The sequence below is a fragment of the Microtus ochrogaster genome, chromosome 18 (genome assembly GCF_000317375.1).
Source record: "Microtus ochrogaster isolate Prairie Vole_2 chromosome 18, MicOch1.0, whole genome shotgun sequence".
Taxonomy (NCBI): Eukaryota; Metazoa; Chordata; class Mammalia; order Rodentia; family Cricetidae; genus Microtus; species Microtus ochrogaster.
The window spans coordinates 65,963,642-65,978,534 of record NC_022020.1 but is presented as its reverse complement, the minus strand read 5'-3'; the positions used below and the strand labels follow the sequence as shown (position 1 = coordinate 65,978,534).

Sequence of the window (14,893 nt, the reverse complement as noted above, 5' to 3'; positions counted from 1 at the left end):
ACACCCCCTTGCCCTTTAGAGCTTGTCACCAGTTCGCTCTGATGTTCTATTCTTGCTGAGCCAAGGACTTAGTGTGGGATCCTACACATCTTCCTCAGGGGAGAGGAAACATTGCCACCGAGTGTTTGCACATCCCCAAGATACACACAATGAAACTCATCCCGCACTGTGGTGACCTGAAGTGATGGGACCTTTGGATGGTCAGGTCTTCAGAGCAGAACCAGCTTGGGTTGGATCGGTGTCCTTCCACCCAGGGATGATGTCACAAAGCCCACCAGTGAGGTACAGCTAGTTCCAACTAAAGGCAAAGTCTGGTGCCTTGTTCCTGGATTTCCCACTACCCAGAACTGAGAGCAGTGAATTTGCTGCTTAAAATGGCCCAAGCTGAGGTATTTTGTTATAGGGTCCCAAAGAGAAAACCTTATTATCAGCTTTGCTCTTCCAACGGGGATATCTGATAGATGCCGAGACCACATGTCCCTATACCATACAGGACTTCCTGGAAGTCATCCTAGGCCGTGTGTTCAGTTCAGAGTCCGGGAATCTGATGGGCGGTGAGATCACATGTTCCCACACCCTACAGGACTCCCTTTAAGTCGTCCTAACTTTTGTCAGCGCAGTATGTAATGAACAAATATGGCCACAGGCAAAAGCCACAATTCACTTTTCAATCTAGTAGTATTTACCTTAAAAACAAAACCTGACCACAAGAATTTGTGTTGACTGGCACCACTAGTTTCATCACTTCAGCGTGTCAGATGTGTGTGGACGTGTGACATGACCATTTTCAGCTCTCGCATCCAGATCAAGGGACATGGTCATTGAGTGGTCCTCTCCCATCATCCCCCAAAGTCAGGAAGGGTCCCAGGCAGTTTGCGGCTGCATGCATGTCCTTCCTCTCACGCAGAGAAGGTAACATAGAAAGTAGCAGGGCTACTTGACTGGAAGAACAGAGTGTTTCCATGCAGAATAAGGGAAAATGTGTGTCTCAGACGTGAACACCGGAGCAGCGTCAAGTCTGGGAGCTGGTCACCTGTGGCATCTCAGGGGCTGTTGCAGCTCGGCCCAGCTCCACCTCGGCTGCCCTGTGACAACTTGGTATTCCCATCTTCTCATTTACAAACCAGCCACCCAAAGGCAGGGAGGTCCAGAAGAGCCACACAGCTCACCTGAGCCAGAGCAGGCTGGATTTCCTCTGCTCGATCCCGAGACCTCTTAGGAAATCCCTCAAAACTGGCAATTCACCGTGAAGCACAGCAGGAATGGGTAGAAGTGAGGTTGCCCACAGCTCTGCGGTTAGCGGAACTGAATGCAGTGATGGCCACTTTCGTGTTATCAAAAGCCAAAGATTTGTTCATCCCCTTTTCGGGGGCACATAGACATACAGGTACCTCTTTTAAGTCATGCTTTATAGTTAGACATCTGATGGGCAGACTCCATTTTTATTACCTAATCAGAGGGCCAAAGGCCCTAGGCTGCCTGCCAAATGCCCGAAGTCTGAGGCAGAGACCAGCCACGACTGGCAGCACCCAGAGCCCTTCCCCACACTCAGCTATGACTCCCGCTGCACCAAGGGATTGTCTAATTTGCTGCAAATACTAAAGCAGTGTTCATGCAACAGAAGAGGTGTATAGCAAAAAAAAAAAAAATTAAAAAATTTTAAAAAGGCTTTTCATTTAAAACAAAGCAAAAAAGGCATATCCTGGAATTCACAAAAGATGAGGAGGGGAGGGGGTCCATCTGGCATCTTTTTAGGTGAATTGTCCCGTGGCTTGTTGTAAAACTATACAAATCAAGAACAGTAACATTTGGGCTTATGTTCAGCCAATAAAAAGAAATAAGCACAGGTCAAGACAAGGCTGTTGAATGATGGAAGCCACCTTCTAAAGGAGGGGCAAAAACCTTACAGCTCCAAGACGTCTTTATTTATTTCAAATTCCAATAGAGTGAATATGTTTTATCTAAATATCTTTTATCACACAGCTGTAACATTGAATCTTTTCTCAGAAATAGTTAAATACATCCATCTAGTTACAAATTCTAATATAAAGAGTACAAAATATAGCATTATAAACTGTATTTTTAAAAAGAAATACAAACTCTATGGTCTTCTGCGTCTTACCACCTCAAAGAATAGTTAGTGAAGTTGGTGAAGGAGGAACATTTGCTTGGTGGTCACTCATGCAGACACTGTCCCCGGGCGCCGCCACTGCAGCAATGACCAGTGTCCTAGAAGGCCTTGTCAGCAGGGCTTTCTTTGTTGTTGTTTTCTCAGCAAATATAAGTTGCTATTAGAAATTGCTAGATTTGTAAGCCTTAAAAAAAAAACAAACCACGTTCTGCAGGTGGTGGCAGGGAAGGGTCCTCCTGTCTTATAGAGGTTGGTCAAAGTCTCTCACAAGGCCAGGAGTACTTCTTCCCTAGAGAAGGGCACCCCCTAGGTGACCTGCATGACCTGCCCAGAGAGTGGCCATCCTCCTGGGTCCAAGGTGCTGAATCAATCACCAGTTGCCAGCCTTTGAGTGGCCGGAGGTAGAACTGGCCACCTGCTGGGCTGAACGGGCACCTGGAAGGCCTGTGACTCCTGCCCAGATGCCTCGCAGCAGCCAATCAGAAGAGGCTTCCCTGCAGCCCTACTGGGACACTGGCACTCTTATTTTGATGGAGTGACCTTGTGCTGCCTGGAGCACCTAATTTTCAGAAACCAGTGTCTTTCAGGACTTAAAAAATAAATAAGTAAATATTGGGGAAAACTTCTTAAAATACCAAATACTTGTCAGAACCAAAAAGGCAAAGTCCACTAGACTGGAAAATTGTATATGCCGGGAAGGCGGAACTGTCTCCTCCTAAGACTGAAGAGAATCGCAAGAGGCAGCAGAAGTGTGGACAGGTACCCTGGGCAACTCCGCAGGGGGACAGCTAGAATCCACTATTTATTATTTGTGAATTTAAATCTTCATTCTCTGAATTAAGAAAGACTAAATCACCTAAAAGGTTTTGAGAAACTCCGTATGTTATTTGCATTTGAAAGGAGGGAGAAGTGCGAGAGAAGAGGTAAGAGAAAGGGGAGACAAAGAGGCCAAGGGAGGACTGAGCAAGGCGGAGTGAGCAAGGCGGGAATCGGGGACAGCGCAGGGTGGAAGGGCAGGGCAGACACACAGAGCAGCTGCAGTGTAGACAATCAAACCCTTTATTGTCTAAGGTACATTAGACGCAACACTGTAAAAATCCCGTTAGGAAACAAGGAGACAGCAGATTCATAGAGGTAGTAGGAACTCTGTAACAGTCAGAAATGTGGAAATTATCGCAGGGGGAGCAAATCAAAAACAGATTGGCTAAATAAATAAGAAAACACGAATCATATTAAATACTATGGTTGAGCTGAACATGAATGAATTAACAAACCAGTCCAACACTGATGGCCAGTGGGACAAAGAGGCCATACACCCAGGCCAGCACAGAGCTGGTCCCAGAGAGAGTGTGAGCTGGGTCAGGAGGGGGCGGGGATGAAAACTATCTCTGTGCTTTGAGAACCAGGCCTTCCCGGGATTGGCTGTTCTCCTGGCTGCTCTTCGGACAGACACTGAGCTGCAGGGACCCCATGCACCCGTCTTTCCCCAACCCAACTGGGAAGGAGGTCCACTGGAAGACAGACCCTTCCAGCTCTCGATGCCAGGTGTAGCTTCGGACACAGTAAAAACGCAGACGACACCTTTGTGTCCCTTTGTGTAGAGAACTTTTAATAACTAAAGCACAGAAAGAGAAGGGGCTGAATCACAGCCCCACACATCCTAACTGCCACCTTCACGTTCAGCCAAGAAAACAAAAAGCCAGAGAATGCAGAAACGATGGGGGGGAAGCTATCAGAATGAGCAAACACAAATCAACAGGAAGGTACTCTGCTGCCTCAGGCGGAGAGAGGAATGTGTCTCTACGACCTGTTCAAGGTAACATCTCAGAACCATCAACATTCCCAAACACTCGGATGTGGCAAGCCTTTCTCATACATACCTGGTGTAGGAGGATCAGGAAAAAATAAGTAAAAAAAATAATTATATATATACATATATATGCATATATGTATCTGCTAGCCAGTTAACATTGCATTGCTTGCAAGTGTCGCAGTCACCTGAACGGTCAAGTAATTAAAACAGTAACAAGTAGAATCCAGAATCAAACATTAGCTAACAATAACAATAACAATAACAATAACAATAATAATAATAATATAATAATCCAACAGATCATTAGAACAGAGAAACCACACGCCAGGGTTCATGTATACATGTGTGTTTGAACAAGTCTTTGTATCAGAAGCCCATTTCCTACAAAAACTGCACTGATCCACTACTGTGTTAAGTAAACTGTCGCTCTCACCAGTATATTAAAGGTTAGGATAATTTCTGTACATGTAAAATTATTGCTTTTTTTGAAAAATATATTTAGCATGCTCGTCTTAATCCATTTCCTGCCTTTACAAAATTTCACAATAAAAAAAAACTAGTAAAGCTTTTGCAAAAAATTTCACAGAACGTTTTCATTCAAGGCAGCAGTAACTTTCGATAATGCATAAAATCATATGTGCAAACATCTGGAACTTGCAGAAGGATCGCCATCACACACAGTGTCATAGCAACGGGGAAAGGAAACGCTGCTACCTGCGGAGTACAGTTCCTAACGCACACGCTGCGTGGGCTCAGGGCCTCTGCTAGGGCCTTCACCCCACCGCAGAAGCGTGAACTTGCGTGACTAAGGAAGAGGTATATAAAGCCGTCCTCGCGCTCGGGCCTGCTGCCCTCCCACCAACCTGTGAACAAAGTCACTCGTCCGATGGTGGTCACCAGGCCCAAGGGGGAGAGACATCTATATGCTGGGGTGGTGTGGGGGAGAGGTCAGGATGGGAAGGGGAGCAGAAGGTTCCAGAGCATTAGCACCCTAATGATTTAGGGCCCCCATTCTGCTTAAGGATTCTTCTGCCATCACTAAAACAGGCCCAAACTGGGAGGATTCAGTGGCTTCATCTGTTAAGACATGTAGTCTTCTCCTGTGAGCAGTTTGCAGAATGTAGCCCTGTTACAAAAAGGTCCTGAGAATAAACAAAGACGCCTGCGCTTAGTGTTCAACTAACTCTCTTTGCAAAATAGGTTTACATGTGTTCCCACCGCTGCCGTGCTTCCTGTGCCAGGTGCGGCCCAAGTAGTGAAAACACGGGGCAGGAGGGGGCGTGAGCGGCTCAGAGGGGGTCACGGCCAGACCTCCAGACTGTGAGGTGTGAGGCTCTGTCTGTCATCGCCCTGCCTTGCCAAGCGGGAGCACCACCAAGCCTTACAGCTCCTGACCACCACACCCTCCGTCTTACCTGCTACTGATACCCACTGAGGCAGGGAGCCTCCGCGCCCCAAGTCCTGACCGCAAGCACTGGAGCACCCTCCTACCGCGCTTAGCTTGTCCCTCCATCCAAAACACACTCAGTATCTTTTTTCCAGTGTCTCATGCTTGTCTTTGAGTAATACCGATGCCTTGAGCTCCCACTGTGCCTGCCAGTACCACTGCTTACCATGAGGAGACACAGGCCATGGTTATGAGCACATACATGTGTGTGAAAGAGCTACACAGAATTCTAGGCATAGCATCTTCGCTGTCCCTAATTGTGACCAAAGGGAGGCATCTCCCTCGGTCTGCTCTAGCATAGTAGCTCCCGGGTCTAAGGTTATCTGGTCAGGAGACCCTGGCTCTTCTTCTCCAAGGTGGCCATGGTCACTGCTGGGAGCCTTCCAATCGCCCGTGAGGTCACGGTCAACACCATCACGGGGCCGAGCGCTGGAGGCGTGTCTCTAGGTCCCCTTTCGGAGGGGCCCTGCTGGCACAGTCCCTGGGCTAGTATGGTCTCTCCCCTGCAAAAGAAAGAAAGCAGCAGGCAAGCTCAGTTGTCTTCCAGTCCCAAGAGCGTGTATCCTATGAATTTTCTTAGCAAGACCCAGAAACACAGGGCGCCCTTCACAAGCAGAGTGGCAGAGGCAACCAAGGCCTCTGGTGTTAGGGGCAGCTCATTGCACACCAGCATGAATACTGTGCTTTTCACCTTGTTGTCCTCCAGGGGGCAGCACTAGGAAATCGTCCCCAGAGCTAGCATTAGGGGCTTCGGGGAGCAGACAGCAATGGCAGACCTGGCTCCAAGCAGAGGAATGGAGGTTTGAAAAGCACACATCTACGGTATGGAGCACATTCCCAGGTGAATACCAGAGCTTCCAGGGAAACATGGAGCCATATGCCAGCAAAAGAAAAGCCCGCATCCATCTGTGGGAACCCGATAGCACTTCCCTTCGTTGCACAAACAGGTCCCACAGTGGAGAAGCAGAAGAGCTAGGCTATAAGTCAAATGCAGAGACAAGTGGGAGGCAGGTGTGAGCCTGGACAGTGCTGTCCAGTGAGCTGGGCGCCCTGGGGCTTTAGTTTCAAGGTTCTAACAGCGGGTCTCACACAGAATGTCTGCTGGCCAAGACACAGCAGAAACCAGAAAGGGAATCGGAGAATCAGAGAATGTCTGAGGGCCAAGGCCACCAACTAGTTCCTCCTGCACAGGACGACAGAGAGGCAGCATGGGCTGCCTTTCCTTTTTTTCTTTTCTTTTTTTACATTTCTTGTTAGTTTGATTAATGGAATTATTTTTCCAGCTTAACTATTTTAAACTAACATTTAGAATAATAAAGAAAAACCTATTAATCACAGTCTTTAAATTCTGACAATAAATCCAAACAAATCAAGATTCTCTATTTCACATTATAGAGAAACTCTAAACTGGGGAGTTGGGTGGAGGATTGGGTTGGCTTCAAAAGTTCTTGTAAGTCCTTTTAAAAATATCTTACTCCATGTATGTAGTCACAGTGTGTGCACACAGGCATGCACACTGCAGTGCATGCGTGGAGGTCAGGGGACAGTGTGCAGGAGCCCTTCCAAACTTCATACATGACTCAGGTCATACACACTGCAGTGCATTCGTGGAGGTCAGGGACAGTGTGCAGGAGCCCTTCCAAACTTCATACATGACTCAGGTCATACACACTGCAGTGCATGCGTGGAGGTCAGGGACAGTGTGCAGGAGCCCTTCCAAACTTCATGCATGACTCAGGTCCTCAGGCTAGGCAGCAAGCAATTTACCCACGAAGCCTCTCCCCAGCTACTAGTTTAACTCTGAGTTGTTGAACAATAAAATCATGATCAAAACAGTTTCTCTGAAATATTAGACAGTCTTTACCACGGATCAGGAACACTCACACTTTAGCATATAATTTTCAAAAGGTATTTGTTTTTTCCCTAAGGACAGATGCTAAGGAATACCAGAACCTAAACATGGACATGATACATCATCCTTGGACTACTGTCCACCCTGTGATGGAGTACATTAAACAAAGACGGACAGTGGGCTATGAGGGCCTGCCCTCCAATCAGAAGGCTGCACCTGAATGGGCTATGAGGGCCTGCCCTCCAATCAGGAGGCTGCACTGAATGCCCTTCCACTGAGGAGGAAATAGTTCCTTAACTCAAGGCCAAGACCCTTCATCATTTCCTAAGTTTCTATTTTTATTTTGTTTTTTACAATAATTGAGAGGTAGCAAGCAGGTCAGACAACAGGTCACGTGGCCAGAGCTGCCAGCCTCTTACTTCCTGTTAGAGACCTGTGAACTGGTGAAGTGGCTTTCTGAAGGTCCTGGGCTCTGTGCTCTAGGACAGGCCTACATAGGACGTGTACAGGAAAAAAGATTACCCTCAGGCACAGCAGCAAATTAGCTCCCCTGCTCCAAGTCATGTATAAAAAAGGCCGAGAGACGACAGGGTTAAACCAATCACTTCAGAGGTTTGCTAGATCCCATGCTGGTTCGATGGTGTCACCAGGAGGTGCAGCAGATTTGATTTTCTAAATCTGATGCGAGAAACTGAAATGCTGCGGGTCGGGTATGCATATGTTTTCCCAGGGATGGTGTCAGAACACCAGGCTGAGTAACTCAAAGGGACCTTTGAGCTCACAGTTCAAGGGTAAAGTCTCACACCTCAGGAAGCAAAGAGGGGAGGGAGAACCGGAAAAACCAGAAGAACTGGCTGGAAGAACAGCCTGTGCTCAGCCCAGCATCCCAGCCCATGGGACAGTGCTCCCCACACATACTGCTGTCCTCCCATCATAGACAGCCTAACCTAGAAACTTCCTCATAGACATACCCAGAGGTGGGTCTCCCACAGGGGTCTAGACCCTGCAAGTTGACAGTATTAGCCATGACAGTTGTTCTGTGGCTGTCAATGCAAAAACCTTGACGCCCCAACTCGCAAGAAGAGCTGCTGGGAAACTCCACACTGCCAAGATGACTCAACCAGCGGTTCTCCTGGACTCTCCCTTTTATAAAGAAGCAGTGACTGGTCTCTCAGGTCCATCAGCACCCCTACAAAGGCTGGGTGAAGTGAAGAAGACCAGAAGCCCCAGGCTGGTCCCTAGCATAAGCTACTACTGAAGGTCTGCTGCAAGGAAGGGGCCTGTGCACACTGGAGAGACACAAGTGATGCGTTCTAGGTCCTGTGTGCACTCACACTGCAGGAGAGTTTTCCTAGACAGCTGATCACTAGGGCATCTGCCAACAGAGGCTCCCACACAGTGCGAGGAATAATCTTTCTGCATGCTGTGAATATGCAGCACTCTCATTGGTTAATAATAAAGCTGATTGGCCTAGAGCGAGGCAGAACAAGGCCAGATGGGAAAGCCAGACTGAAAATGCTAGGGGAAGAAGGACGGACTCACAGAAATGCTAGGGGAAGAAGGACGGACTCACAGAAATGCTAGCCAGTCGCCTAGGAAGACGCCATGAACCAAATGTGAGAGTTAGCTAGTAATAAGCCTGAGCTATTATTGGCTGACTTATGAGTAATATAAGCCTCTATGTAGTAATTTGGGAACAGGCAGTTGGGACAGGAATTACATATGGTGCCCCCACATTGGCCATCAGATGAAGTGTTACTCTAATTATTCTTTAGCAATAAAAATTCAGGAGTCAGACATTGAGGTAAGAGCCTGAAAGATCAGGGAAGCAGAAAAGCCAGCAGTTCTCACTACCTGCTCCATTCCTTCCTCCGAACAGAGCAAGATTCCCCAGCCCAGCCCACTCCTTATCCCCCAAACCCCCATCCCTGTGCCTTTACTACTTCCTCTCTCTGTCCACAGTCTTCCAAAATCTCTGTGGTTAAATTTGGTTAGCTAGTGGCTAACTCTGCCCTCTGACTCCAGGCAAGCTTTATTTGTCAGAACACATCAAAATATCACACAACACTGCAGTGCATGGCCTCCATGCCAGGAGCAGGGCATCTCCTGGGGACCATTGTGTCACCGTTGCACAGGACCGGGAATTACCCCATTGAGGTGAGAGCCCTCTCCAAACTGTACCTAATAACTTAATTATTCATATCTCAGAGTCGAATGAGCTGAGCTTGAATAAACTGAATGTAGATAGCCATTAAACATGAAGATTGCTGCCAAGATCATCTTCTTCTCCAACCTACCTGCTCAATGAGTATTCCTTCCAGTGTTGCTAAAAGTCTTCTTAAACAACATGAATTATTCTGGAAATGGGTTCACCCCACTCCCCTACCCAGGCCTAGGAATAGGACAGGACCCCAGCCTGGCTCAGATCCCCGTCTTTCCTCATCCACAACCTACATCCTACCTGACTCCTCTCTAACGTCTCTCAGACCCCTTCTCCTCCATGCCTATGCCAACCAGGTTACATAGTCTCTCACTGGGATCCACTCACTGCCTCCAAGGGTTCATCTTCCTGGCTGTCCCCACGTCCAGCCTCAGAGCTGAAATCTGGATGTCACCCCTCTGCTTCCAAGTTCTGCTTCCTTCTGAATGGCAACGTCGCATGGTGACCAGATGCTCTGATTTCTCCAGACACGCGCCCACACTTCTGCCTCCCATGTCACCAAGCCCTCCTCCAGCCAGCTGATTTTCACACTGTTCTTCATGTTCTTCCTCCTTGATTCTTCTCCCATGGTGGGCTCAAGTCCTCTGCCCCAGCAGAGTTCCCAGACACCTAGCTTCTGCTCTGGCAGAGACCATTCCTACTCCCTTATAAACCACCCACCAGCCTTACCCACAGACTTCATCTCCCCAACCCACACAGGGCCTGGCACATGGGAGCTGTCAATATATTTGTCAATAAGTGAAATTATTATAAAACTTAATTTTCAAATATTGCCTCAATTGGGTAATGTGGCATCTTTTATGTACATAAGTTAAACCCCATCAACTTTTGAGTATTACCTGAAATGATTTTAGCATAAATAGTGTTGTACAATCTACAAAAGCCCAGAGCCTCTAAAGCCCAATTTGAATATTAATTAGCTAATGTTAGGGAAGGACATTGATAGTCATAACACAGCATTAATTTCTGGCATTAATGATGAGATAAACTAGTTCTAAATTAGTGTATCCTATCAAGACTAAACTACGAGAGTCGGGAAGAAGGAAGAGCACAGCTTATGCCCCAACCTATGGCAGATGTGTTTTCTGACAACAAATTTCTTTAAAAGTCTTACAGTTCCAAAATCTGTTAGCAAAAGATGGAATTTCCATAAAGACCCAGAACATTCTATGATAAATTAACAAAAGTTACTTTTCAAGGTAAGGGAGAGCAAAAGGGGCCAATGGAGCACAAGACCTTAAACATGGAATTAAACCAACTAGCTACTGGAGAAGAAGGGTGAGCCAAGCTGGAGTTCAACACAAGGGCCTGAGCTACCTCCATCCTTCCAGACAAATGAGAACCGACTTGCTGAGGCCTCATGGCAAAGCAAACGCGCACCCCAGGGCTGAATCCACACTAGCAAGATGTCAGTCCTGGGTGATCATGAGCTTGACCATAAGGACGGTAGCGATCAGTCTAAAGTGACAACATGAGTTTAGAGACAGAGAGGAGACATCAGCATGCTTCTCTGCCAGCCTAAAACCTTTAGCAACTTCAACCATCACGTTCTTGTTTCCATGTGACGAAAGCCTGGGAACAAACTAGGGAAGGATGAGTCACAGCAAGCAGGCTCCCCAGTTCTAAGAAACTTGCTGGTTCTTGGCAGATCTGCTAGTGCATCCCTCCCCATCAGATACACTTAGCAGGAGTGAGTCTTGGTGGTCTTGAGGTGGCCTGTGAGCAGGAAAACCTAGGGTTCATTCTGGCCGTGATGCCCAAATGTAATCCTGTCCATATAACCTTCCTGTCACTACATCCCATGCATTCCACACAACGGTCCTTCTGTAGCAAGCGGCCGTTAGTTCTGTCAGAGCGAACAGCACTAACCTGATTCGGGAGCAGGCCCTATGCTGTGAAATCTTTCTATTCAGTTTTCAGGAGAGGTTACATTTATTTCATAAACTGTCTCACTATCACAAAGGAACGAATTTATATTTTTAGACCACAGGTTTTACTGAAATGAGCTAAAACAATGCTCAAAAGTGCCCCCAAGGTCTCGTTATAGCAGGACTACAATGGAGGCCTTCATCCTGTCATCACAGGGCATGGGACATGTTAGGGCCAGGCACACAGACCTGGGTCCAATCCTCCAGGCAGACCTTGGGCAAAGGGGAGAGTCTCCGCAGGTATGAGGGCTCCTAGAATACCTGATAACCAAAGCAATGCGAGGTGACTAGAGAGTGGGAGGGGTGGCGAGCGGGAACAGCCAACTACACCACACGCCGTCAGCCCAGAGTAACAGAAAAGCAACCTTGAGCACGGACACCCTTCAGACCCATATGAACCAAGCATGACACGGAGCTTTGCCACATCCCCTGCACATCAAATGGCGTGTGTGCGACAGTCACGCTCCCACAGGAGAGGTGCGCAAGGACAGGTACACAGGTGTGCCGATGCACAAGGGCCTTGCTCTACCAGGTGCTCACACAGCCGTGAAACACCAGGCCAGCATCTTTGATGGGCATCTCTTACTCAAAAGAAGTGCTCTTAAAGGAGACAAGATGTGATTTATCCACACGACAGCTCAGACCCAGACTAAAGAGTTTCCAACGTCTTGGTCACCGCCAACTCCCTCCCCTTAGCAGCGGCCATCATGGGCAGATCTGCAGCAGCTGGCAGCTATGTGGCCTCCCACTCTCTATTCACCCCCAGACAGTCCTGGGTGGGTGGGCTCCAATGACACGCAATTATTTCACAGCACACACTATACACAGGTGCCTTATACCCCAAGTCTCTGCAGACACACCGACACCCAGACATGCATCATAGGACATACTTGTTTGGGGGCATCCGTGGAGGCTGTGTGAACTTCAGAACCTCGTGGACCATCACACTCAAACACCACTGTGGAAACAAAAAAAAGGTTTGTTAGCAGAGCGCTGGTGAGATTCCTGAGTACAAATCAAAGAGGCCGTTAAGGAGGAAGCATTTTCACAGGAAGACATCAGCATCTGGCCTGCAGCTGGAAAACACCAATTTCCCATAACACGGTGAGAAACCTCAATAATGGAAGCCTGGGGCCACTACCCTTCCTAATTCAGAATCCACTCTGGGGAAAGCAGCCACTAGCTGCATAAATTATCAGTGCGTAGTAAAGGGACCTGTTTTCTGCTCTGCTGGCCACCTGGCCCATGTCCCTGAGCGTGTGTGTGTGTGTGTGTGTGTGTGTGTGTGTGTCCCTGTGTTCCTGAGCTCCTGTGTGTGTGTGTCCCACGGCTAGACAGTGTGCCCATCTCCCTAAGACTGCTGCTCTGTGGTGACACATAGGCAGGCCACGCAGGTCTCAGGCCCAAGTTACACAGAGGGCTGGATGCACTTCAGGACGCCACCGATCAACCAAGGGGGTCTGAACGTATTCACAGACCAGCTCTACCCATCGGGATGGAAGTCACCAAGTTTTGGGCTGGAAGAATCGTGCCCTGGCTTCTGCCCCTGATGATGGTGACGTGGTAACTCATTGTCATCTCATACGGCCACGCCCCGTAGTGAGTGAACAGGCGAATAAGAGCAATTGAGAGGTGAATGGCCCAGTAACAGCTCTGGCAAAGCTGAAACCTTAAATGTGTCCACTGTGGCAGTGAACGGCTCCTAGAAACGTCTCTGTGCTGCTTAGTCAAGTTAACCTAGAGTTACCTGGAGGAAAGAATCTCACTGAGGAAATGCTTGGGGCCACAGGGGGACCTGTGGGCAGCACTATGCAGACAGTGGTGTTGGGTTGTATAAGAAAGTGAACTAAGCACAAGGCTGTAAGTGAGCCAGAAGGCATGCCAGCAAGGAACATTCCTTCATGGTTCCTGCTTTGACCTCTTGCCCTGACTTCCCTCGGAGACAGATTGTGACCTGGAAGGACACGCCAAACAAACCTTTGCCTCTCCGAGTCATTTTTGGTTATGGCATTTGTCATGACACCAAAATGAAACTAGAACATATCCCCCGTCCCCCCATACACCTAGCACCGGCCAGTCCCATGGCACAGGGCTGTTACCTGTGTGTGCCCGAAGGTGGGCCCTGAGTTGGCTGGGCTGGTGGAAAGTCTTGCCGCACTCCACACAGACAAAGTCTCCCTGGCGGGCCTGTGTCCGCTGCGTCCCTGTACATGATGTGGCATAACGTGGGGATGAAAAGGAAAGAGAGAGGGGAGGGAGAAAGTGAGACACCATTAGTCTATGTGACATATCAATGTGAGAAGCCACCTCTGGGCCCTGGTGACAACTGTCAGCCTTGGCTTGGCTTGGCTGACAAGCCGGGCACACACAGGGCTGCAAGAATGTATAAATTACAGGGAATTAAGCATACGCTCCAGGAGCAGGACAGGGACAGGGTGGCACTGCCAGACTGTGTGGTGGGCACGTGGCTCCAAGCAGCTGGATACATGCCGCCCAGATGTCACCTGGCTCTATCAAGCAGGGTAATAAACAAACGTGACATCAGTGTGGCAGAGACAGAGCCTGGGGGTGACGGGAAGTGATTAGGAATGGGGTCCACTGTGCCCAGGAGACAGACGCAGAGCAGTGGCCATCAGCAGCCACCCCAGCTATGATCCCCACCTGTCTGCCTCTGGAGCTCTTGACTGCCAGCAAGCAGCAGATGGTAGCCCCCCCGTGTAGGCTGTGCCTTCAGCAAGACAGGAGAGCAACAGGCACCTATATACCCAGAGCCTGAGTTCCGGCCTTCCCTCAGAGCCAGGGGCATCATGTGACTTTGCCAGAAGAGGGACTCCCCACCTTGGTTCCTTCTCCCACTTCCTGAACGGCCTGCTGCAAAGAGCCTTCCTCCACTGTGTGTCCTTCCCCAGTCACTCAACTGAACAGGAGCTGGAAGTTGCTCCTGTACCACGAGTCCTTTAAATGTCTCGTTTACCTGGATGCTGACGTCCCTAACATCTGAAAGGTGACCATCAAGGCAAGCAGAAAGAATTGTAGGAGGATACCTAACTCCAGGACTGTCCCCTAAGTCTCCATAATCAACCGGTAAGAACTGGCTACAACTGCATCCCATTCCTTACTGAGCAAATGAAGGAAACAAGTCTGCACCGTGAGACCCCGAGACTACGGCACTCCATCTCCTGTAGACTTCCTCGAGACACAAAGACGGCTAAGAACTAATGAGAAGTCACTGGTGAATGCACACAGCTAACACTCACGGTGGAAAAGGAGGGTGACCCCATGGGAAAAACCACAGGTCTCATGGTCATGTGGCCTCTCTCTAACATATGACCTGGGCAATGGGTCCAGGGAAGAAAGGCAAAGCCATCAGACCTCACCAAGCCAGACAATGGAAAAGCAACCCACACGGTGACAAGGACGCCTGCAGGGGAATGTGTGTGACCAGCACCTCACCTCACGACAGAACCAGGCACTTCAGGGCACAGAGGATCCCGGTGCCCA

General features: G+C 48.7%; 1 protein-coding gene across 5 annotated transcripts in view; it reads right to left on the bottom strand.

Annotated features, from left to right (window-relative positions):
* Window positions 1-1,899: 1,899 nt before the first annotated feature.
* The window catches only part of Znf516 (zinc finger protein 516), an 86,778-nt gene continuing 73,784 nt past the window's right edge, over window positions 1,900-14,893 (bottom strand). For all 5 annotated transcript variants that reach the window (XM_005356323.2, XM_026783476.1, XM_026783475.1 and 2 more), the window contains exons 4-6: window positions 13,492-13,596; window positions 12,283-12,350; window positions 1,900-5,894 (exon numbers count right to left, since the gene is read on the bottom strand). In XM_005356323.2, coding sequence (XP_005356380.1) covers window positions 5,835-5,894; window positions 12,283-12,350; window positions 13,492-13,596 — 233 coding nt within the window. In that variant the 3' untranslated portion in view covers window positions 1,900-5,834. The remainder of the gene's footprint in view (window positions 5,895-12,282; window positions 12,351-13,491; window positions 13,597-14,893) is intronic.